Source organism: Cetorhinus maximus, chromosome 12 (genome assembly GCF_964194155.1).
Source record: "Cetorhinus maximus chromosome 12, sCetMax3.hap1.1, whole genome shotgun sequence".
NCBI lineage: Eukaryota > Metazoa > Chordata > Chondrichthyes > Lamniformes > Cetorhinidae > Cetorhinus > Cetorhinus maximus.
In genome coordinates this window covers 97,299,295-97,326,525 of record NC_135890.1, presented here as the reverse complement: position 1 = coordinate 97,326,525, position 27,231 = coordinate 97,299,295, and the positions used below count along the sequence as shown (strand labels likewise).

General features: G+C 40.5%; 1 protein-coding gene across 2 annotated transcripts; it reads right to left on the bottom strand.

Annotated features, from left to right (window-relative positions):
• Positions 1-157: 157 nt before the first annotated feature.
• Positions 158-27,020, bottom strand: ube2g1b (ubiquitin-conjugating enzyme E2G 1b (UBC7 homolog, yeast)). Of its 2 annotated transcripts, XM_078554174.1 has the most exons (7): positions 26,792-26,925; positions 25,995-26,112; positions 23,487-23,589; positions 10,617-10,714; positions 8,664-8,842; positions 3,371-3,477; positions 689-1,486 (listed from the first exon to the last, which is right to left on the bottom strand). In XM_078554174.1, the coding sequence occupies exons 2-6, from the start codon at positions 26,098-26,100 to the stop codon at positions 3,391-3,393; spliced, it is 573 nt and encodes a 190-aa protein (XP_078410300.1). In that variant the 5' UTR covers positions 26,101-26,112; positions 26,792-26,925; the 3' UTR covers positions 689-1,486; positions 3,371-3,390. The 2 variants fall into 2 exon arrangements, with proteins under 2 accessions (XP_078410301.1, XP_078410300.1); XM_078554175.1 differs by lacking the exon at positions 25,995-26,112 and having other exon boundaries at positions 158-1,486; positions 26,792-27,020.
• Between the last annotated feature and the right edge of the window lie 211 nt (positions 27,021-27,231).

Here is a 27,231-nt window from a genome sequence, read left to right as displayed (position 1 = left end):
TCAAATGTCCCAAAGTACTTCACACACAACAAAGTTCTTTGAAATAGTTATGAATGCAAATATGGCAGCTTATTTTGCATAAGCAAGATCTCAAATGGCAACAAGCTGATTAGCTGGTCAATCTGCTGCAGTGGTGTTGGTTCAGAGCAGCATTGACTTGACCATCAAAATGCTTTATTCCAAATGTCGTGGTCTTAAAACATCCAACTGAACCAGTGAAATGGGTAAATGGATTCTCGGTTTAATGTTACATCCAAAGGACAGTCCTTTTGGTAATATAGTATTGTCTTGGTAGTGAACTGAAATCGTAGCCAAGATTATCTAGCCACAAATCCAAGAATAGGGCTTGAATCCACAACCTTTTGCTTTGTTACCAAGCTGATGCTCTGCAGAAAACCAAGACAAAGCCATCTCTGGCTAATATTATAGTTGCAGCAGCAATCAGTTTTTAAGAAATAAGAGAACAATTTTTAGTTCAAGTTTCTGAAAGAAAATAAGAGCAAGTGTTTTGAAGGATTCAATTTTTTAAACTGAGGATAAATTATTTTGAATTTAAGAAAATTATTTGATTTGAAACTTCATTATTTAGTTTGTATAACTAACATATGCCATATGTTTTGTCTGTCATGTTACATTAGTAATTTTATGACTATGACAGACAGAACTATTAGTTACACAATCAGCCAGATTCTAAAATAAATTCGGTTTATTAGGCTCAGATCAAATGTGGAAATAATTTATAAAAATTAAAGCTGAATACTTTTACAATCTTTATACTTTCCAGCAAGAAAACAGCTAATAACACCCCAAACTCTTAGCTGCTCCTTATAATATATTCAAAAATAAGTTTTGCATTGAATCATACAATTTTCAAATGAATGGCAAATGCAGTAACCAGAACTGTTTTTGTATTTCCTGAAATTGCTACAGCACCAAAACTGGCTTAAAAGGAAAATCAGAGAAGGCATTTTTAACCATCCCTTTACTTTTCCCACTGAGCCTTGAATACTATTACTGTACCTGAATTATTTTTTGAAATTGTTAAACTAAAAAAAAAATCAAAAAAGTTACATGCTACATAACTGTAAATGATTCAGTGAACTAGTTTGTCACAAACCATTCCCAAAGTATATAGATTATATTTGCTTTAGGCAGAGCAGCAACTTTCAGAAATACAAAAGTAAGCCTTGTTTAACACGACACTTTCATAAGCAGTCTGATTTCTTTCAAATAAATAAACATAATTCACGGCACGATTTGAAAATAACTGAGATGAAACTTAAGGTGATTTGAACTTTTTTTTGTTGCATTAAACGGAAAGCCACATTTCTTTCAAGAGTTCTTATCAATGAGCATCTCTCTCTAGAAGAGGAATTCTCATCTATCCGAGCTCTACAGCATGGAATTCTTAGCTGCAGGCTGCATTGATGTTATGGCCAGTGACCAGTAAGAACAGGTAAAGGCAAAGTTCTCGTTTCAGCTACCCCTGAAAATAGAAATATGTCAATTAGAAAACAAAATACATTCACATTTTTCAAAAAGCTCATCAATAGAACAATGAAGTAAATTATTTCACAAATTTAAATATCTTTTTAAAAGGATATCAGCCACATTTGAGATGTGCACGCAATGTGGATGCAACACGATGCAGACTTTTTCCTTTCCACATGGTAAACTGTCAATGTTGATCAAGTCTTTGGAGAACCAATTATCAAAACGAAAATATTTGAAAAAAAAGCCAAGATAAAAGCTCTTCATCGCTTTAGCAAAAATATTCTTCTTCCACATAATCTGAACAATTACTTTTATTTATTTAGAAGTAAAATTCTGGATAAGCCAGTCTGGACTATACAGACTTATTAAATGTATTTACAAACACAAGCTCTCATCAATTACTTAGTTGGCTATTAAGCTACACCAATACCAAAGTCAAATTTAGATCATTGTTCAAAAACATGCAGATAGGAACACTTTATAGTTTGAGAAAAACTACAAAAAACAAGTTCGCTCAGTCGACAAAAAGCACCATCGACCTACAATATGTCATGTATAATCCAAAAGAAACTCAACTTCCTTCAGTGTGGATGGCCATAATGATGTGACAAATGAAACTATACTTCAGCAAACACAAATAGCACCACTGAATATCTGTCCACAGAAGAATCCGTGACTTAAGCAAACATGAACATCAAAGTCACGAGAGGAAAGAGACGGATGTTCACCAACTGAAACTCTATGCAACACTTCTAACTGCACAAACTCAAGGCAAAATCCCAAGACTGACTGACTTATGGCCCTTAAACCACAGGAAGAACGATGATGATCTTATGTCATAGCCACTTTACAGGATTAAAATGAATGAGTCAGGATCAGTGAGTACAGAGACAGATTTAAATTTTCAAAACTCCTTTGCACTAAAACACTTCTAAATATCCTACGCAGTCAGCCATTCTCTTAAGTATTTGATCATTCATTCCACATAATTATGGTCTTCAAAGTTTGATTAGTCTCTAGCAGCTTTCAGATTTTATAAAATCTGTTGTAGCTAAGCCTATTGAAAATGGTGTGCTCTATACTCCTGAAGACAGTTTTACATCTGGATAATTGTGTTATTCAAGGGGGTAAGAATTCTTTAATATTTGTTGCTTGCAAATGACAGATGTAATTTAAATCAGAACATAACCAAAATATTTTCTATAATCTAACTTTAAAATCTTAATTTAAGCCTTTTATATGATTCAGCTGAACCTCTTTATAATCTTTCATGTCAAACAAAATCTTGAAGTGTGACGAAGAAACGTATAGAGATGATGGATTTCTCACAGTCAGTTTAAATTTTAGAAGAAATTACACAGAATTCAAGATGGATAACCGGATTTGATGTAAAGCACTGGCAGCTTAGTTATACCTCATGATAAAAGTTAAATTGACGCCAAGTCAGATTTGAAGATCATAAGGACTCAGGTAGTTTTTTCTTAATCCCAGCCAATAGTCAACACTTCTGTTACATCAGTAGCAACCTCAAATTCAACTGCTGTAAACATTGTAGTTAGCTAAATGTTAAGTCATAAATTCCTCTTAACTGAGCAGTGCGAGGAGTTACTGGTTCAACATCTATATGCAATAAGATTCTGCATGCGATTGGTTTCATTTTATACACATCATTTGGGGAACATACTGAGTGGGGTCCATGTGGCTTCACTGTAGGGAGTGAAGGAGTGTGTTGGGGCACATTAGAATAAATAGTTGTTGTTAAATAAAAAACAAACTGAATAACTACCAGCACATAAATCTAAATAGAATTCACATCGTGTCACAGTATGAATTTAAAAAGCCATTTAAAAACCCAGCAGTTTGAAAAAACACTTACCACAAAGTTGGAGGAAAAATTTACTCAAATGCCATTTCTTGGCTTTTTCTTACACACCGAGCAACTTTCCTCTTAAATTCACCGTTAGGATCATCTCGCCATTCTTTCTACATGAAAGCACAATAATTGTGGTTAAAAAAATGTCCACTCGACTATTAGTTAAAAAACTGGCTCAGCAGGCACCACTTTCTTCAACAGAAGTTGTATTTAATTTGGTCTCTCCACATCTCTCAAACCCCAAGCTCCTCAATAATGTGGAGCTCTTCTTCTGCCATCTAAGCACCTTTTTGGTCAAGATACATCTTTCCTCTGTGAATCTGATCCATTACTTCTTTTTCAACCTTCTCTAACCTCTTGCCTTTTTATTCAATATTGCTGCCATGATATTATTGGTCATGCCAATTTCCCTGTTCCCCTCTTATATCCTAATCCAAGATCCCTTTATCCTGTAGCTTTGTATTAACTGTTTCAACTCAAACCTAATCAAACCTGCTGACAAAGGGGTAATTATTGCTGTATGGCGTTGAAAGGACCTCCAGCTGGCTGAGGCTGAACACCAACCACCCTTATAAATCTATATATAAACAAAAAACTACTGCGGATGCTGGAAATTATAAATCTTCCTACCTCCCTCTGGACTATGATCCGCCTAACAAAGTTTCATTTTCAAGAGCACTACATCTCGTGCCACCACACTGCAACAGGAAGTTGGCACCCATTGCATCCATAGATGCATGCGTGTTGCCACTGACATCATCGTTGTGTGCCCATTGTCCATGGAAAGCTCACCACCCTTGCTCACCCCTTTGCTTGCAGCCTCACTCACCGCTATACACAAGATCTGAACACTTCAATAAATAAAACTTGTACCTTAAATATATTTAAACAAACTACACTTCCTACATTATAAGAAGTTCTATTTCAGTATTCTATGATGCAGGCAGCTACCTGCAGCGTTGCTGGCAATGACGTCACAGTCACAGTCACTGCACGTGCAGCGAGTGTACCCCCTGCAAACGCGGTCTTTCAAGAGTGTTACTAATAATAACTCTTCCAAGATCTCATTGCCAGTGTCTTATTGTTCTTCCCCCACTGCCCATTTCTAATTCCTCTCCAAGATACACGGAGAAGTGTCCCAGAAAGCTTTCTGCAGTTTTTTTTATTATTCATTCTCGGGATGTGGGCTTCACTGGCTGGGCCAGCACTTATTGCCCATCCTTAGTTGCCCTTGAGAAGGTGGTGGTGAGCTGCCTTCTTGAATCGCAGCATTCCATGTGGTGTAGGTACACCCACAGTGCTGTTAAGAAGGGACTTCCAGGATTTTGATCCAGCAACAATTTTCCACATAGACAGGTAGATGCCAGTGATGTAGCTGTACCAGAACAGCAAGTTCTGCAGCACATTCTTCAGTGCTGTTGCTGTAATATTGTTAGGGTTCATAGCCTTTGCAGTATCCAGTGCCTTCAGCCATTTCTTGATGTCACGTGGAGTGAATCAAATTGGCTGAAGACTGGCATCCGTGATGCTCGGGACCTCTGGAGGAGGCAGAGAGGAATCATCCACTCGGCACTTCTGGCTGAAGATTGTAGCAAATGCTTCAGCCTTATCTTTTGTACTGATGTGCTGGGCTTCCCCATCATTGAGGATGGGGTATTTGTGGAGCCTCCTCCTCCACCGAGTTGTTCAACTGTCCACCACCATTCACGACTGGATTTGGCAGGAATGCAGAGCTTAGATCTGATCTGTTGGGGGGATCGTTTAGCTCTATCACTTGCTGCTTATGCTGTTAGTCCTGTGTTATAGCTTCACCAGGTTGACACCTCATTTTTAGGTATGCCTGGTGCTGCACTTGGCATGCCCTCCTGCACTCTTCATTGAACCAGGGTTGATCCCCTGGCTTAATGGTAATAGCAGAGTGGGGGATATGCCGGGCCATGAGGTTACAGATTGTGTTCGACCACAATTCTGCTGCTGCTGATGGCCCTCAGCGCCTCATGGATGCCCAGTCTTGAGTTGCTAGATCTGTTTGAAATCTATCCCATTTAGGATGGTGGTAGTGCCACACAACACGATGGAGGGTATCTTTAACATGAAGATGGGACTTCGTCTACACAACTGTGCAGTGGTCACTCCTACCGATACTGTCACGGACAGATGCATCTGCAGCAGGCAGGTTGGTGAGGATGAGGTCAAGTATGTTTTTCCCTCTTGTTGGTTCCCTCACCACCTCCCGCAGACCCAGTCTAGCAGCTATGTCCTTTAGAACTTGGCCAGCTTGGTCAGTAGTGGTGCTAACGAGCCCTTGCCACCCTCAGTGCTTCCTCCAAGTGATGGAAGGATGGCAGATTTCCTTCCCTAAAGGACATTAGTAAACCAGATGGGTTTTTACAACAATCGACAATGGTTTCATGGTCATCATTAGACTTTTTAATTCCAGATTTTTTTTATTGAATTCAAATTCTACCATCTGCCATGGTAGGATTTGAACCTGGGTCCCCAGAGCATCCTGGATTACTCGTCCAGCGACAATACCACTACACCTCCCCGCTGAACTAATTTCCTTGCATCTGAACTCTTTTTGTATAGCTTCTAACCATTTATATTTGTGACTCTTCCGATGCCCTCTACAACTTTCAGTTCAGTTCAGTGATGGGTCAAAGCAGGCAATGATATGGAAGTGATAGTAAAAGGAGTTGAGGATACGGTATAATATGGGATAGGAAGCAGTCGAGAGTTTGCAAAACTGCAGCTGTAATTGACATAGTGCTGCATTTGGATGGAGGCTGGCAATGTTAGAGAAATGGTAGTAAGTTTTGGAGAATATATGGGGTCAGAAACAGTTGGAAAGCTTGGTTGTAATTGAATTTGTGGAGCTTATATAGTGACAAATGCAGAAGCAAGTAGGGTTGGAATGGACTAGGAGGATATAGATGCTAATACCATAAATCTGCCATCGATGGTCTAGTTAATGAGTGAGATCATGGGAAGAGAGAGGCCTAGGAAATGGCATTTTGAGGGCTAGCAGTGAATATGGATAGAAGGTTTATACATGGCAATGAATTTAGAAAAAAGAGGGGAGGAGAAGCTCTGATTGAAACTAAAATCATTGAGGATGAGCAGGCACTCAGTGCAGCAGTTGAGGGAGTAAAGGAAGGAGGATAGCTCAGTGATAAATTTAGGATGGAGCTCGAAGGGGAGGTAGGAAATGAGAATTTTAAAGGAGAGGCAAGTTGATGTTTAAACAAGGTGAGTGTTCAAAAGAGAATATACTAAAGGATTAGACAGAGTCCAATGAGTAACTTGGTAATAACATCACCACCACTGAGGACATCTTGTGGCAAGTGTAGGCAGGTGAGGAGTAAAACACCACCTGTGAGCCAAGTTTCAATTAAAGCCAGCTGCCAGGATATCAATGTAATCATTTACAATAAAATGTGAACAGCACAAACTTGTCCAATCAGTCTGGAAGGAAAAGCAAAGGAACAGTGATTGTGGATCTGTTAGCAGTGTCCAAAGGAGCAATGGTAAGTAGGGTTAGCAGGTCAGGGAACTTAGCCACATCCCTCATTTACTTTACAGCTGGAAGTAATGATGTTGATGAATGGTTCTATCAACATCTGGAGGGAAAAAAAAAGCAGGTTAACATTTTAGGTGTAGAGTTTTCATTAGAAGAGTTTTGGGCTTGAGGTCTGCATCCAGACTTTGCTTGATAGTTTTCTTTTCAGACCTACTGTGCATTTCCAGCATTTCTCTCGCCCAGGTTTTATCCCTATTTTAATTTTTGCGTGATCCTTTGTTCTCGGAATACTATTCCATTGTCTCGCTGAAATGACCTTTGACATCATTTAACAGTTTTTTATTAAGTTGCCTGCAGCTCATTCAATCCATTAATTTCCTCTCTGATCGGAGTAACAGTTTTTTTTCTCCTTTTAATCCCCTAACTTTACTAAAATGATTACATACCTTTTAAGTATTCAGGTCTGTCAAAGGTTTGCACACAAAACATTAACTTGTGTTTTCTATTTGTAAATACTCAATGATTACCAGCATTTTTCATTCGCATTTCATTTCCAGCATTTGCAGTGTTTTGTTTTCTTTTTACAAAAATGTTCTCCAATTTTTGCCCAAAATTGCATTTCCTTAAAACATTAGCTGCTTAATAGCATTGTGTTACAATGTGATCCTTCCAACTGTACTTATAGTAATCCTACACGGCTATGTAACATGATTACACTAAGCAACAAAACAACTGCTCAAATGATGTAGAATTGGTATAAATGATTATACCCAGCTATTGGAGGATAAATGGAAATGGTAGAATAGATATGTTTCCTGTCAAGACTCTTTGTTTCAGTGCTTCCAAGTTGTAACATACTCCCATGCTTATATGAATACCTTTACCTCCCTGGCTGCCATCTGTTATATTTAGATGCATCTTTCTGCAGCATTCCAAAATGAAACATATCCAAGTAACACATTAGAGGAATGAATGCAATGAAACACAAGAGAATTCTGTCTATGGCATTTCCAAAAGTAAAAAGTTAAAATTTAACAACTTTTCTGCAGAAGTTTTTGATAAAGTAAATTAGGAAAATATATTTTCATTTCAGTTACTAAAGGGCATAAATTTAAGATCATTCCCAGAAGAGTGAAGAGAAAGGGTAAATTTTTTTTAGTCTAAGTATCATTGGAACACAGACTGTTCTACCAGAAGCAACATAGAAGCAGACTCCATTATAGCTTTTTAAAATAGTGGATATGTATTTGATAAAGAAAAATTTAAATGGGCATGGGAATAGGAAAGGCAAATAGGTCTGTGGATTACTCTTACAGAGAACTGCCATCGACACAATGAACTGAATGGCCTTTCTGTGCTGCAAAATTCTTACAGGGTGTAGTGTGTAATAAGATGAATATGACATTCACTAAGTTCCAGCAGTCACTTCTAAATGCTAATGACAACGTTATGGGAGGGCAAAAGGCTCAGGAGAACAGCATTAACTTAGTTGGGTAATGTGAACTCACAATCCAGCATCAACACTGCACACCATTTTTGGTATCATGATAATCTGAAATTAAGTGGAGAAATCCTGATATTACTGCAATCATTTTACATGCAGGATGATTGACGGAGGATTAAAGATTAAACAATGCAACAGGGCTTTGGAAATGCCAGATACCAGTGGTGGATTCACAAATATGTTTTTTAAATTCAGGAGCATTATATTATTAAAAGTTCTGATCACCTTGCCTTATGAAAAATAAACACTTGCAGTAATTCTAAAATACTTACTGCAGCATCAACATTAGCGGGCGAGTCACTGTTGGGATCAGCTAGCATAGAGATGACACTGATGAGAATTGTCTCTACAGTGTGAATGGGCAGCCAACGCTCCTCAGGTTTCTCATAACCAAATTTATCCTCACCTGGCTCATGCAGAATTGAAATGCAAACATCACCATTCTTGGCAACTGTAACAACAATAAATAATGATTTTAATTATTTTCCTAAATAGTTAATTAGTGACTAAACAAAAGCAAAATACAATGGTTTCTGGAAATCTGAAATAAAAACAGAGAATGCTGGAAATACTCAACAGAACTGACAGTCTCTGTGGAGAGAAACAGAGTTAAGATTTCAGATCGTTCCATATCATCAGCTCACAGACCTGAAACGTTTACTCTATTTCTCTCTCCACAGATGCTGCCAAGCTTGCTGAGCATTTCCAGCAATATCTTTTTAAAAATTTATTATAGTTAATTAATAAAATGGACAGTAGGAATTTCAACAAAATTGTCGAAGGTAAATCTACTCAAATTAACAGTTAATCAAGATACCTTTACACAGAATGACACAAACTTAGTATGTTGTCAGGAAAATGTTAAGAGTCTATAATTAAGGATAGGATGACTGAACATCTTGAAACTTTTCAGCTGATCAGAGAGTGCCAACATGAATCTATAAAAGGTAGGTCATGCTTGATGAATTTGATAGAACATTTTGAAGAGGTGACTAAGTAGTGGACAGGGAAAGGTCCACATTTGTTACTTATATGAACTTTCAGAAGGCATTTGATAAGTTTCTCCTAAGAGATTGTTTCCTAAAGTTAAACTCTTGATGCTGAAGATAAATTATTGACTTGGTTACAAAATTGGCTAAGCAGAAGAAGACAGAGAGTAAGGATATAGGATAGATACTTTAATTGGCAGCATTTGACTAAACTGGTGTCCTGCAACGATCTGTGTTGGGACCTCAACTATTCTCTATATTCATCAACAACCTGGATGATGGGATAGAAAACACATATCCAACATTGCCAATGACTCGGTATTGCAAGCAGTGTAGATGGAATGGTGAGGTTATTCACTCTGGACCCAAAAAGGATAGAACTCTAAATGGTGAAAAGCTAAAAACAGTGGAAATCCAAAGAGACTTGAGATCCAGGTACACAGGTCATTAAAATGTCATGAACAGGTATAGAAAATAATAAAGGTTAATCGAATGCTAGCCTTTGTATCTAGAGGAATAGAATACCATAGATATTAAGGGATATGAGCCGAAGGCAGGTGTATGGAGTTAGGTTACAGGTCAGCCATGATCTCATTGAATGGCCAAAAAGCTCAAGGGGCTAAATTAGCCTGTTCCAGTTCCTATTAGATACTACAGTTTTAATAAAACCTTCAACAACGGCTCATCAATTAGGAGAGACTGGATATACCTTATGCTGCTTCCAGTAGTTTGTGTAAGCTTACAAGAAGCCACTGGCTATTGTAAAATACATCCTCAGAAATTTTCTTATGTATCAGTTCAGAGGTACTGGGGTATTATTCTAAACTTGAAGCTTATATCTATACTGCAGATTTTTTTTGACAGTTAAACAAAGTATGCCATACTCCCCTAAAATAGATGGTAAGTCCTACACCTCATGTCAATTGAAATCAGGTTCCATTGCTGGAGAGATCCCCCCACTTTATGGCAAGTGAGTTGCTAGAAAAGTTTGTAAGAGGAGCTTATCCATCTATTATATATTGACTCATTATTGGTATCTACTTTGGGGAAATCTACAACAATGATTGAGATTACAAGGAAGACTGCACCTTATATTTTGCCACCACTTTGCAGAAGATCAAAATGATACAGGATAAAATGATACAAAAGTCTCTTCTCTCTCCCCTAACCCTCAACTAAAGGTTTTAAAACTGACAATTATGAATGAATAAAGCAATAATATATGTACAATTTTACCATTTGGATGCCAGATTTCTGTGATGAAATTCATCTTTGGAGGCCGCAAAGGGTAATCATTAGGAAAAGTCAGATGAGCTTTGAAGAATCCACCCTCACTAGGGAAAAGGGAAAAAAAAAGAAATGAATTGTGATGGAAGACAACTGTATATTGCTGATCAGAAGGGAAACTAGATATTTCAAACCAAAATTGTAAAATCTTTACTCTAACAAGGCTAGCATAGGAGAATAACAGTTTCCTAATCAGCTTTTCAGATATTAAGAACATTCCACTGTCAAGGTTTCGTGACAGATTGTGGGGAGGCTGTGGCATAATGACAATGTCATTGGACTAGTAATCCAGAGGCCCAGGCTAATGCTCTGGGGACAAGGGTTTAAATCCCACCATGGCAGCTGGTAGAATTTAAATTCAATTAATAAATCTGGAAATAAAAGCTATCCTCAGACCACGAAACAATTGTTGATTATCTTTAATGCATTTTAGGGAAGGAAACCTGCTGTCCTTACCTGGTCTGGCCTACATGTGACGCCAGACCCACAGCAATGTGACGCCAGACCCACAGCAATGTGACGCCAGACCCACAGCAATGTGACGCCAGACCCACAGCAATGTGACGCCAGACCCACAGCAATGTGACGCCAGACCCACAGCAATGTGACGCCAGACCCACAGCAATGTGACGCCAGACCCACAGCAATGTGACGCCAGACCCACAGCAATGTGACGCCAGACCCACAGCAATGTGACGCCAGACCCACAGCAATGTGACGCCAGACCCACAGCAATGTGACGCCAGACCCACAGCAATGTGACGCCAGACCCACAGCAATGTGACGCCAGACCCACAGCAATGTGACGCCAGACCCACAGCAATGTGACGCCAGACCCACAGCAATGTGACGCCAGACCCACAGCAATGTGATTGACTCTCAAATGTCCTCTGAAAGAGTTCTAACAACCTGCTACAAAGTATAAAGGAAATGAAACAGGATGGATCACCTGGCACTGACCTAGGCAACGACAACGATACACCCAGCCCTGTCGACCCTGCAAATCCTCCTTACTAATAACTGGGGGACATCTACCAAAATTGGGAGAGCTGTCACACAGACTAGTCAAGCAACATCCTGACAAAGTCATATTCAATGAATCATTACGGAATGTCCCAGACACCACCATCACCACCTATGGGTATGGCAGGGCAGACCCACTAGAAGTGGCGGCACAGTGATATACAGTGGGGAGGGAGATGCCCTGAGACTCCTCAAAATTGACTCCAAGTCATGTGGCATCAGGTCAACATGGGCAAGGAAACCTGCTGATAACCACTTGCCGCCACCCCCCTCAGCTGATGAATCAGTACTCCTCCATATTGAACACCAACTGGAACAAGCACTGAGGGTGGCAAGGGCACAGAAAGTATTCTAGGTGGGAGACTTCAATGTTCATCACCAATAGTGGCTCAGTAGCACCGAGTTTTAAAGGACTTGGCTGCTAGACCAGGTCTGTGACAGGTGGTGAGGGAACCAACAAGAGGGAAAGACCTACTTGACCTCGTCCTCACCAATCTACCTGTTGCAGACGATTGTACTTATAATGATAGGAGTAACCACCGCACAGTCCTTGTGTCTTCACATTGAAGATACCCTCCATCGTATTGTATGGCACTATTGCTGTGAAGGATGAATTTCTTTACAGTGTACAAGATGGGTTTCTGGAGCAGTATGTTGAAGAACCAACTAGGGTTTGGGCTGTTTAGATTTAGTTTGCGTAATGGGAAAGGGCTAATTAATAACATTGCTGTAAAGGAGCCTTTGGGAAATAGTGATTGTAACATGATAGAATTTTACATCAAGTTTGAAAGTATTAATAGTTCATTCTGAAACCAGGGTCTTAAATTTGAACAAAGAAAACTTTGAAAGTGTGAGGGGCAAGTTGGCGATAGTGGATTCGGTAAATACACTAAAGAATTGACGTTAGACAGGCATGGCTGGTATTTATAAAGTATTATATGGTCTACAACAAATATACATTCACCTTTCCTGTTGGATTTTTGTGTCTTAGAGGAATCAACTGTGACTGACAAAAGAAGTCAAAGATTGCATTAGATCAACGGAAGAGCTTATAAGGTTGCCAGAAGAAGTGGTAAATCCGAGGATTGAGAGCAATTTAGAATCCAGCAAAGGAGGACCAAGAAACTATGAATGCAAGCTAGCAAGAAACATAATGGCGGACTGTAAAAGGTCAGTGAAAAAAAGATTAACAAGGACAAATGTGGGTCCATTACAGATGGAGATGGGAGAATTTATAATGGAGAATAGGGAAATGGCAGAGAAATAATTACTTTGTGTCTGTCTTCATGGAGGAAGATGCAGAAAACCTCCCAGCAATACTAGGGGCTTGTGGAAATAAGGAACAGAAAGAAATTAGTATTAATAAAGAGTTAGTACTAGAAAAAAAAATTGGATTGAAGGTTGATAAATCCTCTCGACCTGATGAATCTACATCCCAGTGTTGAAGGAGGTGTCTATAGAGATAATGGATGCATTGTGGTTATCTTTCAAAATTCTATAGATTCTGGAAAGGTTCCTGCAGACTGGAAAGTAGCAAATGTATCCCCATTATTTAAGAATGGAGAGAGAGAGAAAATGGAGAACTGCAGACCTCTTAGTTTGATAACAGTAGTAGGGAAAATGTTAGAATCTAATATAAAGGATGTGATAACCATATACTGGGAAAATAATGATATGATTGGCAGAGTCAACATGGATTTATGAAAGAGAAATCATGTTTAATAAACCTGCTTGAGTTTTTTGAGGAACAATAGGAAAGGGGAACCAGTGGATGTGGTGTATTTGGATTTTCAGAAGGCTTTTGATAAGGTTCTGCACAGGTCAGTAAACAAGATTAAAGCACATGGGATTGGGGGTAATATACTGGTATGTATTGAGAATTGGTTAACAGACAGAAAATAGAGTAGGAATGAACAGGTCATTCTCAGGTTGCCAGGCTGTGACTAGTGGGGTACCACAAGGATCAGGTGCTACGTCCACAGCTGCACATAATCTATATAAATGATTTAGAAATGGGGACCAATTGTGATGTTTCCAAATTTTCTGATGACAAAGCTAGGTGGAAATGTAAGTTTTGAGGAAGATGCAAGGAAGCTCCAAGAGGACTTGGTCAGGTTAAGTGAATGGGCGAGCACATGGCAGACGGAATATAATGTGAAGAAGTGTGAAATTGTTCACTTTGGTAGAAAAAAAAACAAAAAGACAGAGTATTTCTAAAATGATGAGAAGTTGGGAAGTGTTGGTGCCCAAAGGGACCTGGCTGTCCTTGTTCATGAGTCACTAAAACTCGCATGCAGGTGCAGCAAGCAATTAGGGAAACAAATGATATGTTGGCCTTCATTGCAAGGAGATTTGAGTACGGGTCTAAAGATGTCTTGCTGCAATCGTATAGAGTCTTGGTGAGAGCACACCAGGAATACATGTACAGTTTTAGTCTCATTATCTAAGGAAGGATATACTTGCCATTGAGGAAGTGCAACGGAGGTTCACCAGACTAATCCCTGGGATGGCGGGATTGTCTTAAGAGGAGACATTGTGGAAACTGGGCCTGTATTCTCTAGGGCAGGCTTGTCCAACCATTTCGCGTTGGGGGCCACATTTCAATTTTCCCACACTCATGGGGCCGATGAGCAAATTTCGGAAAGATAAGGTTTGGCACAACATTAAACAGGAATTTGAAAAAATAAGCTGACTCATGAAAAGAAACAACTTGCTGAACAAATGATATGTCAAAACAATAAATTGATAGTTTTAAAAAACGGGTAATAACTAATGATGACCATTAGAATGTGATTGGATGAGAGCGTGTGTGCCGAGTTCACTCCCAGTCTCAGGGTGCTCATTCACTTACCCTCACCCACCGTGAAAGTGGGCGAGACTGCGTAGGGGTGAGGGTGAATGAGATCCCCGAGACTGGAAGTGACCAGGCACATACTCTCGCCTCCCTCACACCACTCTCACATCCCTTCATGTCCCCGCGTCTCCAACTCTCATACACACTCGCTCCTCTCGCTCACACGCACGCACACTCGCCCCTCTCGCCCACACAATCGGCCCTCTCACTCACCTCACACAAGCTCTCGCCCACAAACGCACACTCGCCCCCTCACTCGCGCGCGCGCGCGCACACTCGCCCCCTCACTCGCGCGCGCGCGCACTCTCGCCCCCTCACTCGCGCGCGCGCGCGCACTCTCGCCCCCTCACTCGCGCGCGCACACACTCGCCCCCTCACTCGCGCGCACACACACTCGCCCCCTCACTCGTGCGCACAAACCCGCACGCACACACTTGTCCCTCTCATGTCTACGCGCACACACACATGTACGCACTCACCCCTCTCACTCATGCACACACAGCCCCTATGTGCACACAAAATCAATATTATATGACCGGTCAGTCTATATTTAGATGGGTAATAACAGATCAGTCAGGTATCTGGATTAGATATTTACATTAAAAATGATATTAGTAATCCATATGGATGGGTGTTCAATGCTCCAGCTTTGCAAAGACATATTGCTCTAACAATCAATCTTAGTTGAAAATCCACCTATTGCATTGTTCAGGGACATTGTCTGTGCGTAAATCACCCACCCACTCATTCACTCACTCACCCTCCCACCCACCCACCCATCCCCTCACTTGCCCTCACCCAGACACCCCGTCACTCGCCCTCACCCAGACACCCCCTCACTCAGACACCCCCTCACTCGCCCTCACCTACCCACCCCCTCACTCGCCCTCACTCGCAGCAAGAACCAGGGAAAGGTGGTAAGACCAGGGGAAAAGCATGGGGAGCAGAGGCCCCATGCACCCCAGTGTGTTTCTCTGTCTCCACATACTCATAGTTGCCAGTGTTCGCCACTGAGCCTATCAGTAGCAAATACGAGGGAGGAATCGCCTGTGATTGGAGGAGCAGCCCTCTGAAGAAAACTTCAACCTCACTGACCTATCTTACCAGCATTTTGAACAATCGCTCCGGTGGCCATGTAGAGTGGCTACGTGGGCCACAAACCCGCCCATGGGCCACAGGTTGGACAAGCCTGCTCTAGAATTTTAAAGAATGAGGGGTGGTCTCATGGAAACTTAGAAAATTTTTTGGGACATGATAGGGTAGATGCTAATAGGATGTTTTCCCTGGCTGGTGAGTCTAAAACTAGAGGACACAGTCTCAGAATTAGTGGCAGGCCATTCAAGACTGAAATGAGGAGGAATTTCTTCAGAGTGGTGAATCTTTGGAATTCTCTACCACAGAGGGCTGGGGAAGCTCAATCATTGGGCATGTTCAAGACAGAAATCGAAACATTTCTGGATACAAATGACATCAAGAGAATGGAGGTAGTGCAGGTAAGTGGCATGGAGGTAGATGATCAGCCATGATATAATTGAATGGCAGAGCAGGCTCATTGGGACTGAATGGCCTACTCCTGCTCCTATGTTCTACCATCTTGCTAAATGGGATAGATCTAACAATGCAAAAATGGGCATCCATGAGGTGCTGTGGGTCATCAGCAGCAGCTAAATTGTATTCAACCACAGCCTGTAATTTCATGGCCTGGCATATCCCCCCTGACTCTACCATTACCATCAAGTCAGGGGATCAACCCTGATTCAATGATGAGTGCAGGAGGACATGCCAGGAGCAGCACCAGGCATACCTAAAATGAGGTGTCAACCTGGTGAAGCTACAATACAGGACTACTTGCATGCCAAAAAATGGAAGCAGCAAGCAATAGACAGAGCTAAGTCATCCCACAACCAATGGGTCTCATCTAAGCCCAGCAGTCCTGCCACATCCTGTTGTGAATGGAGATGGACAATTATACAAAGTACGAGAGGAGAAGGCACCACAAATATCCCCACCTGCAATGATGGGGCAACCCAGCACATCAATGCAAAAGACCAGACTAAAGCATTTGCAACCATCTTCAGCCAGAAGTGCTGAGTGGATGATCCATCTCGAGCTCCTTCTGAGGTTCCCTCATCACAGATGCTACTCTTCAGTCAATTCGATTCATTCCATCTGATATTAAGAAACAGCTGAAGGCATTGAATACTGCAAAGACCATGGGCCCTGACAACATTCCGGCAATAGTGCTGAAGATTTGTGCTCCAGAACTAGCTGCACTCCTAACCAAGCTGTTCCAGTGCAGCTAAAACACTGGCATCTATCCAGCAATATGGAAAATTGTCCAGGTATGTTCTGTCCACAAAAAGCAGGACAAATTCAACCAGCCGATTACCACCACATCTACTCTTGATCATCAGCAAAGGGATGGAAGGGGTTGTCGACAGTGCTATCAAGCGGCATTTACTCAACAATAACCTGCTCACTGATCAGTTTTCATTCTGCCAGGGTAACTCAGCTCTTGACCTCATAACAGCTTTGGTCCAAATATGGTTCACTAATGTTCTTTAGGGAAGGAAATCTGCCATCTTTACCTGGTCTGGCCTACACGTGACTCCAGACCCACAGCAATGTGGTTGACTCTTAAATGGCCTCCAAAATAGCCAAGCAAATCACTCAGTCATATCAAACTGCTAAAAACAAGTCTATAGGGAATGAAACCGGACAGACCACCTGGCATTGATCTAGGCACCGGAAATGACAATGGCAAACTCAGCCCTGTCGACCCTGCAAAGTCCTCCTTACTAACATCTGCGGGCTTGTGCCAAAATTGGGAGAGCTGTCTCAGAGGCTAGTCAAGCAACAGCCTGACATAGTCATACTCATGGAATCATACCTTACAGACAATGTCCTAGACACCACCATCACCATCCCTGGGTAAGTCCAATTTGCAACAATCTTTAGCCAGGAGTGCCATGTGGATAATCCATCTTGGCCTCCTCGTGAGGTCCCCAGCATCACAGATACCAGTCTTCAGCCAATTCGATTCACTCCATGTGATATCAAGAAACGGCTGAAGGCACTGGATACTGCAAATGCAATGAGCCCTGACAATATTCTGACAATAGTACTGAAGACGTCAACTAGAACTAAAACAGGACAAATCCAACCCGGCCAATTACCACCCCATCAGTCTACTCCTGATCATCAGTGATGGATGGGGATATCAAAAGTGTCATCAAGCGGCACTTGCTTAGCAATAACCTGCTCACTGACGCTCAGTTTAGGTTCCACCTGGGCCACTCAGCTCCTGACCTCATTACAGCCTTGGTTCAAACATGGACAAAAAAGCTGAACTCGAGGTGAGGTGAGAGTGACTGCCCTTGACATCAAGGCAGCATTTGACAGAGTGTGGCATCAAGGAGCCTAGCAAAACTGGAATCAATGGGAATCAGGGGGAGAACTCTCAGCTGGTTGGAGTCATACCTAGCACAAAGGAAGATGGTTGTGGTTGTTGGAGGTCAATCATCTCAGTTCCAGGACATCGCTTACAGGAGTTCCTCAGGCTTGAGTCCTAGGCCCAATCCTCTTTAGCTGCTTCATCAATGACCTTCCTTCCATTGTAAGGTCAGACGTGGGGATGTTCGCTGATGATTGCACAATGTTCAGCACCACTCACATCTCCTCAGATACTGAAGCAACACATGTCCAACTGCAGCAAAACCTGGACAATATCTAGGCTTGGGCTCACAAGTGGCAGGTAACATTCATGCCACATACGTGCCAGGCAATAACCATCTCCAACAAGAGAGAATCTAACCCTCGCCCTTGACATTCAATGGCATTACATCACTGAATCCCCCGCTATCAACATCCTGGGGGTTACCATTGACCAGAAACTGAACTGGACTAGCCATATAAATAAAAACAGAATTACCTGGAAAAACTCAGCAGGTCTGGCAGCATCGGTGGAGAACAAAAGAGTTGACATTTCGAGTCCTCATGACCCTTCAACAGTTTATATTATATAATTATTATATAATTATAATTATATAATTATTATATATATTATTATATATTATTATAGCCATATAAATACCTGTGGCTACAAGAGCAGGTCAGAAGCTAGGAATCCTGCAGTGAGTAACTCACCTCCTGACTCCCCAAAGCCTGTCCACCATCTACAAGGCACAAGTCATGGATTGTGATGGAATACTTGCCTGGATGAGTGCAGCTCCAACAACACTTAAGAAACGCAACATCATCTTGTGGATGCTAGATTGGCACTGCATCCACTACCTTAAGCATTCGTTCCCTCCACCATCAAAACACAGTGGCAGCAGTATGTACCATCTACAAGATGCAGTACAGCAACTCACCAAGGCTCCTTCAACAGCACCTTCCACATCTGCAACCTCTACCACCTAGGTCAAGTGCAGCAGGTGCATGCACCCTCCCTAACAGCACTACCTACACCACATGGACTGTAGCAGTCCAAGAAGATTGCTCACCACCACCTTCTCAAGGGCAATTAGGGATGGGCAATGAACACTTGCCTTGCCAGTGATGGCCATATCCATGAAAGAAAATATCCATAAAAAAAATCATAATAATCTGCCTCACCAGGCAAAGAGTTTAAAACATATGGCTTTTAGATGTAAACATTGTCCTTGTAACCTAGTGCAAGTTTATTTTCCAGTGAACTTTGCAGTAAAAGAAAAACAATAAAAGGCACCAAATACAGAATATCCTGAGCAGCAAGAATAATTGTCATTGTTAACCAAGAAATTCCTCATGGCTACATTTTACCTATCAACAGATACCAACATCGGAGTGTAAAGCTTCAACCTAAACATGTGTGTTTAGATTGTTTCAATAAAATACCAAAGCTCTGTACTCATGGTTTATACAATCACTTGAAACCCTTTATTACGTAGAAGAGCTACTTCGCACCTGGTTATCAATTATTTATAGGTACACAGGCATGTTTTAAGGTCAATAGTGGGAGATAGAAAATCCATCAACACATTTAAAGGAATTATTTGTATCAGAACCTACCCAATTTGAGCAAAGGCAGCATCTAGTATCTGAATGTACTAAACCATTCTATTAAAGGAGGAACTTTGAAACCCCTTCTAACGGTCATTTTGCTTTGTCATTCAATCATTTTTTCCTTAATCATTACTGCTTAAATACCTTCTTTGCAGAAGCAGGGGAAGGAGAAGAGAATACTAGAAGTATACCTACAAAACTAAAATCTTGCCAATCTACAGATTTTTAAAAAATCAAAAACAACGCTTAAAAGTCTGCTATGGTTAGCAGTACGCTAAAATAATTTCTACTGATGAAGATCTTGCATTCATATTGTGCCTTTCACATTCTCAGGATGTCCTAAAGCACTTTACAACTAAATAATTAGTTTAGAAAGGTAGACACGGTTATGTAGGCTAAGTAAAACATATGTACTGTTAACAAGAGCGTCTCTCCTTTTTTCACCATTACTTCTTGCTTTATCAAGTTAATTCAATTCACCCTTGTTTCAAGTGATTTTATAGTAATAGATCAGTACTATTTCCCATGTATTTTTCCTTCTGAAAAAAATCTGGCCTGTTCTCGGTGCCTGGGGGATTAACCATACTGCTCAATTCTACACTTTCTAAATATACAACTCCAAGTGTCTCTCTCCTTTACCATTGTAAAGGCACTATGCAAGTTATTGTGCTTGTTTTTTTAGTAATGCTTGCACACATCTGCAAGGAACATAGGGATGGAGAAGGCCAGTCAGCCCCTTGAACCTGCTCCACGATTTGCTCAGGGCTGATCTGTATCTCAAATCATTTACCTGCTTAGAGCCTTGATACCTTTATCCAACAAAGATAAAACTATTGATATTCATATTGAAAATTTTAATTCATCCAACATCCATGGCCTTTTGGTGGAAAGTTCCAGATTTCCATTGTTCTTTGTGTGATAGTGCTTTCTGGTTTCACTCCAGAATAATGTAGCTCTAATTTTATGATTAGGCCACAATGATTAGTCAGACACGATCTAGCCTTCACAAATTCACACTGATTCTCTTTGATCAGCTCATTCCTGTCTAACTACTTAGTCACTCCTGACAGATTCCAGTAACTTCTCCACAACTGATGGTAAACTCATAGGTCTACAGTTTCCTAGTTTTTTCCTCCATCCATTCTTAGTTACTGGAGTGACATTTGCAATTGGCTAATCCAAAGGCATAATTTCCAAAGTTAAAGCTGTGGAAAATTATGAGTAAACACATCTACAGTTTCTTCAACTGTTTCTTTTAATATCCTGGAGGTGGAAACTATTTGGTTCTGGAGAACTGTCTATTTTAAGGCCCGTTATTTTCTACATTTAATTTTTTAAAAACTTTTATTAAATACAATAGATTGCTTGATTTATATTTAGATTCCCTTGTACTGCTGCCATTCTGCCCTCCATTTCTACTGTGACTGCTGGTACAAAGAATTCAATTAACAAGGTTACCATTTCCATATTGTCCATTAGTTTCAACTGCATCTATATTTGATGGGACCACATTCCTCTTTACATACAAGCCTATGAATTAGGAGCAGGAGTAGGCACTTGGCTCCTTGAGGCTGCTCCACCATTTCATAAGATCATGGCTGATCTGATTGTAACCTCAACCCCACATTCCCACCTATCCCCTATAACCTTTCACCCCCTTGCTTATCAAGAATCCATCTAACTCTGCCTTAAAAATATTCAATGACTCTGCTTTCACCATCTTTTGAGGAAGAGCGTTCCAAAGACTCACGACCCTCAGAGAAAAAAATTCTCCTCAAATCTGTCTCAATTGGGCAACACCTTAATTTTAAACAGTGACCCCTGGTTCTAGATTCTTCTACAAGAAGAAACATCCTCTCCACATCCACCTTGTCAAGATCCCTCAGGATCCTATATATTTCAATCGAGTCACCTCTTGCTATTCTAAACTCCAGCAGATACAAGCCTAGCCTGTCTAACCTTTCCTCATAAGACAACCCACCCATTCCAGGTATTAGTCTAGTAAACCTTCTCTGAACTGCGTCCAATACATTTACATCCTTCCTTAAATAAGGAGACCAATACTATACACAGTACTCCAGGTGTGGTCTCACCACTGCTTTAGCACTCTTTCTCTTAATATATTCAGGAACTCTTTTATTGCTAGCTTTAATATCCTTCACAGGTATTTTTATTTTATATTTCATTACCTATATTGCATTCCTCTGTTGCTTCTAATAGATCTCCCAGTATGCTGGATTTCCATTTTCCATCACATTGTGAACATTTTCTTTTAACTTGATACTGTCTCATATGTCATTTGTTAATCATGGTTGCTTAACTGCAAAAGTGGAGCCTTTACATTTTAGAAGTATGCACAAGTTGTGCATTGTAAAAAATACTTTGAATACTTCTCTTGCTTGTTTGTAGGTTTACCCATTAACAGTTCACTGTGGTCACTTTGTTTATTATCCCTTCAAACTCTGACTTACTTCAGTTTAAAATCTTGGTTTAGGATTCTCCCTCTCAAACCTAATAATAATAAATGCAACCATATTATGGTCACTATTCTTAAGATGTTCCCTTACCATCAGGTTGCCAGCTAATTTTGGTTTGTTACCTATCACTAAATCTAATAAAGGGCTGCTTCCTTATTAGTTCTAAAAGGCATTGTTCCAGAAAACTATCCAGAATACACTCTAGAAATTTGTTCATTTTACTTCTTCCAAAAATTGAAAAACTGAAACCTCCACCTTGTTTTTTCTACATGCTTCCCCAATCTCCATATTTGTACATCCTCTCACTATATCACAACTGTCAGGAGGTCTGTGCACAATTCCTGCCAAAGTCTTACATCCTTTGCTGTTCCATAGTTCTACCCATAATGCTTCCACTGCATGAATACCCTTACTGAAATCCTCTCTTTTAGCGGCTGTAATTGTGACTTTTACCAAAATGGTTATTGTTCTTTCTTTCTCAAATTCCCTGTCCCTTCTAGAGATCCTGTAGCCTGGAATATTTAGCCCCCAGTCATGCCCAACAATAGCCAGATCTCTATAATGGGGATTTCACACCCATTAAGCTGAATTTGTGCTTCTAACTCATTTGTTTTATTTCTTATGCTATGTGAATTTGTGTATAGAACTCATACATACATACGTGCTCATACATGTTCTCAACCCAATCTGTGTATTTCTCACACTTATTCTTGTCACACTTTTTGTTACTATTGCTCTGTACATTGCTATGCATATATTACTTTCATCCCTCTTGGTTTACATTTAACAGCTATTTTGTTATTACTTACTGTAACTTTCTCTTTTCCTGGAATTTTGTGTTATCTTTTTTGTTACTTTTTGTACTGACTTTTGCTCCTTATTGTTAGGTTACTATTATTTCAAATGGGGCCCTCTGATTCTCTGCCTTCCATTTATTGATACTATTTATCCTTTCTGCCATGCCTTGATCATAGCACACTTCAGGTGCAACTCATCCCAGTCACACAGCTCCTTTGCATCCCAGTATTGATGTCAATATCCCATGAAATGGAACTCATCCCTCTCACACTGTTTTTCTGATCATGCATTTACTTTGCTGCTCTGATTATCCCAATGCCAATAAGCACATCACTGGGATAGTTATTCACAGATTAGCACCCTCAACATTGTGCATTTTAATTTACTGTCAAACCTCTAATAGTCCCTTAGCAGAGCAATGTTTGTAATTATATTGACCTTCACAGGTGTTACTTCCAAAATTCTAGTAAGAAAAGTATGAAAGACGTTAATATTATATTTAAATACAACTTTTGCATTTCACACATCCTCATCACCTCTTGTCATTATTCTGAAAAAAAAACATAGGTGGTTAACAGCAGTTTCTCTTAGCACCAACAATTGTTAGCTTTAAGTACTTACAAAAGAGTATCTGGCGGGCCAATGATGACTACCTCCCATCTGTATATGTCATCATCATCTATTAGTCCAGCAGAAAATCCATCCACTGGATTCTTATTTAGTTCTTGAGGGGGAAAAGAACACAAACATGAAATGGTGTAACAGACAGTTACACATCAATCCAGAAACCACGTTCCTGTATAATGACATAGGAGACAACAGTGGTTCAGTTAAGTTGAGTCATTGGACCTGAGGGGGGAGAAACATAGGAAGCAGATCTTTTCTCAACTCTATGTTGAAAATGAAGCTCATTTCTATTTCTGGATGCTGATTTTGGTGGGCCAATCTAATTTAAAAAATTAGTATTGGATAGTATCAAACTTCTCATTGGGTTAGAGTGGGAAGGACACTGATCTTCATCCAACATAATGAGATCTGGATAAAGATAGATGGTTGGCAGGTTTTTGGTTAGGAAGCACAACATTGCATGTCTCCAACCAATCCATTCATTTTTCAAAATGTTTCCTCTACAGTTTGAGGAGTTTCAAAAAATTGTTTGAAAATAGTGATTTTGAGGAAGGAGAATGCTTTAAATTGAAATTCAAAATACTTTTCTCTCCAAACAGAAAACAAAACTGATGAATCAAATCTCAGAATATTTCTACAAATTCACACCTGATGCAGTTTTTTTTTTTATACACAGAGGTCAATATATCACTGCTTTAACAATAAGTGCTACTTTGCACCCATAAAACCTATTTGACTACTCGCAGCATTTGTTTTGCCATAAGTTTTTCACTTTGCCAGAGATGGAAATAAAATCATTTCTATGCTGTTCTTCCTCACATTTGACTAAGGACAGACTAAACATATTCTACATAATGCAAAGTACCCCAAGTAACAAAGAGTCCTGGCACTCAAAACTCAAACAAAATTTGGATAATCAGTGGGGGATGGAGCATGGTGATAATGCTATTGGCCTAATGATCCAGGTGCTTACAGTAATATTCTGAGGACATGAGTTCAAATCCCATCACGACAGCTGAGGGAATTTAAATTCAATTAATTAATAAAGCTGGATTAAAAAGCTAGTCTGAATAATGATCATCAAACTACTGACTTGTTGTAAAAAAATCCATCTGGTCCACTAATGTTCTTCAGGGATGGAAATATGCCATCCTGACCTGGTCTGGCTTATTCACAACTCTCAACTGCTCTCTTAAAATGGTTCAGCAATTTATATATGTGTATAAATTCAGCAATTTATATATCAGTGTTATAAAACTGATGCAGAAAGGTAGAATAAGAGTAAAATCTGAAAAATCATCCAGTGTTGACATAGGCACCAGAAACAGCAAAGGTACACCCTGTCCAGGTGACCTCCTCACTAACTTCTGGGGACCTGGGGCAAAAATGAGAGAGGTGTCCCACAAACCAGTCAAGCAACAGTCTGACATAGTCATGCTCATGGAATCATAACTTACAGCCAATGTCCCAGAGTCCTCAATCACCGTCACTGGTATGTCCTTAACCACAGCCAGGAAAGACCCAGTAATGTTGGTATCACAGTTGTATATAGTTGGGGGGGGGGGGGGTGGGGTTGGGGGTGGGGGGGAAGAGAGGAAGTGGTGCTGGGGTCCACAACATGGGATCTGTACCCCATGAAGTTTCAAGGCATCAAGTCAAGCATAGGCAAGGAAACCTCCTGCTGATTACCACCTATCCTAAGCTGATGAATCAGTACTCTTCCATGTTGAACGTTACTTGGAAAAAGCACTGAGGGTAGCAAGGGGACAAAACGTAGTCTGGATGGAAAGAACTTCAATGTCCATCATCAAGTGTGGCTCAGTACCACCACTACTGATCTTGCCTGGAGTGGGATTTGCATGTTTGATCAGCGCTCTGAATTGGAAGGAGAACATTCCGATTCAAATAATCTGCAACTCAATCATCTGGTAAATAAAGGTACAAAACAGGATGAGTAATAAACACAAATAATTTACATAATAATAAATTGTGTTAACTTCTACTATCCAATATTTTTCACAAGCTAAACAGAAAGCAGTTTCTCCTTCCAGAGTAAAAACTCAATAAACTAACTGCTCCACTTGCTGGTCTACCCTTTACATTAAAGACAATCCTGCAACCGTTTGAGAATGATGGTCTCATTTATTTTTTCTGTCTCTTGAAAAAAACTGCATAGAACTTTAACATTAATTTCTAAGATGCCATAGTGTCGATCTCATGTCATTGTTTAGCTAGAGTACAGGTTAATTATAATCTTACTAGACTAAATAGAAAGAAAAATGTTAAATATTATCTAGGGTAAAATTATTTCTCTTCTACGATCAAACTATAATTCATTTAGTTAAATTGGATTGCAAACTCATCCTTGCTTTAGTTATTAGACACATGTAAAATAATCTAATCAGGATCTGCTTTCCCATAAATTATTTGCTCTTCTCGATGAACCAAGCATCGTATATAATTCCAAAATAACAAAAACATGACTTGTCCTCTCCTACTTACCATTCCAGCATATTACCCACTGCAGTTCGTGGTAATAGAAGGAATCGAACGAAAACATGCCTTGACGTATATTGCAGCATTTTAATGCCGACCGAATGCTTACCATCAACTCTCACTGCTAAGAGGATAACTATATTTTAACTTCTGACAATAGGACGTGAAAAGAATACCAAAGGAAATGTAATAATTCAACAATTCGGGGAGGGGGAATGACTGCAGCCGGTTGAACCGCGCACGGTGAATACCAATAAATTAAACGTGCCGAAAGTAAAAACAAAACACAATGGTCTCTGACGGTCGGAGGAGCGCCATAATAATCTTTCTCTTTTACAATCACTTCAGATTGACAACCTCAGTATTTGATATAGTGACTTTGACGCCTTTTATTACATTGGTTTAAAAAACTGCCAATATTGAAAACACGACTGACTGGGCTCCGGTGGCCGCAAATATTTCTGGGCAGACACTTTGCCCACAAGCCAAGCCAAGCCAAGCCAGCCAGTCTGTATTAATGATAACGGCAGAGCTGCGACGGGGAGGAGGGGAGGAAATCTCGGCGGAAAAGTTACCGAACAATGACTGACAAAGAGACAAACGCCCGACGACACAATTGAAAAAAATAATAAAATAACGTCTAAAATGTTTTCTTCTTGATACGTTAAAACAGTGACCGAAATGAAACTAGACAGAAAGGAAACGGGTCGAGGAGGCGCCGAGGCAACAACAACAACAACCCTCCCGGCGCTCACATCTGGCAGCAAAGTTTTAGTGAGATTCCCAAGGGCGGCGCCGCGTACCTGCCAGCTGTTTCCTGAGGAGTAGCGCGGACTGGTCCGTCATTACTCCAGATCAAATCAAGCCAAGTAAAGGATGAAAATCAGGTAGTAAACGTAAAGCAAGTGGGTGAGATAGACGGTCAGGAGCACCCGCTCCGAGCCTTGTGGGCCCTCGCTACCCCCAGCTTCAGGCTGCGGCCGCGGCCTGTCAGGCTGCCCCCTTCCCGGCATCTAAACCCGCACATGCGCCTTCCGCCTAGCAACGCCAGGGCTTGCCCGCCATGCGCCCGATTTTTACTGCCCCAGGGCCTAATTTCTAATCCCGTAACCTTGCAAACAAACGCGGCTATATATTTTAATTATTAAATATGTTACTTTTATTAAAAAAATTTTTTTTAAATTACCAGCACGCGGCGCCGTTGCGGTGACTGATTATAATTCAGGCGGTAAGCGAGCAGCTT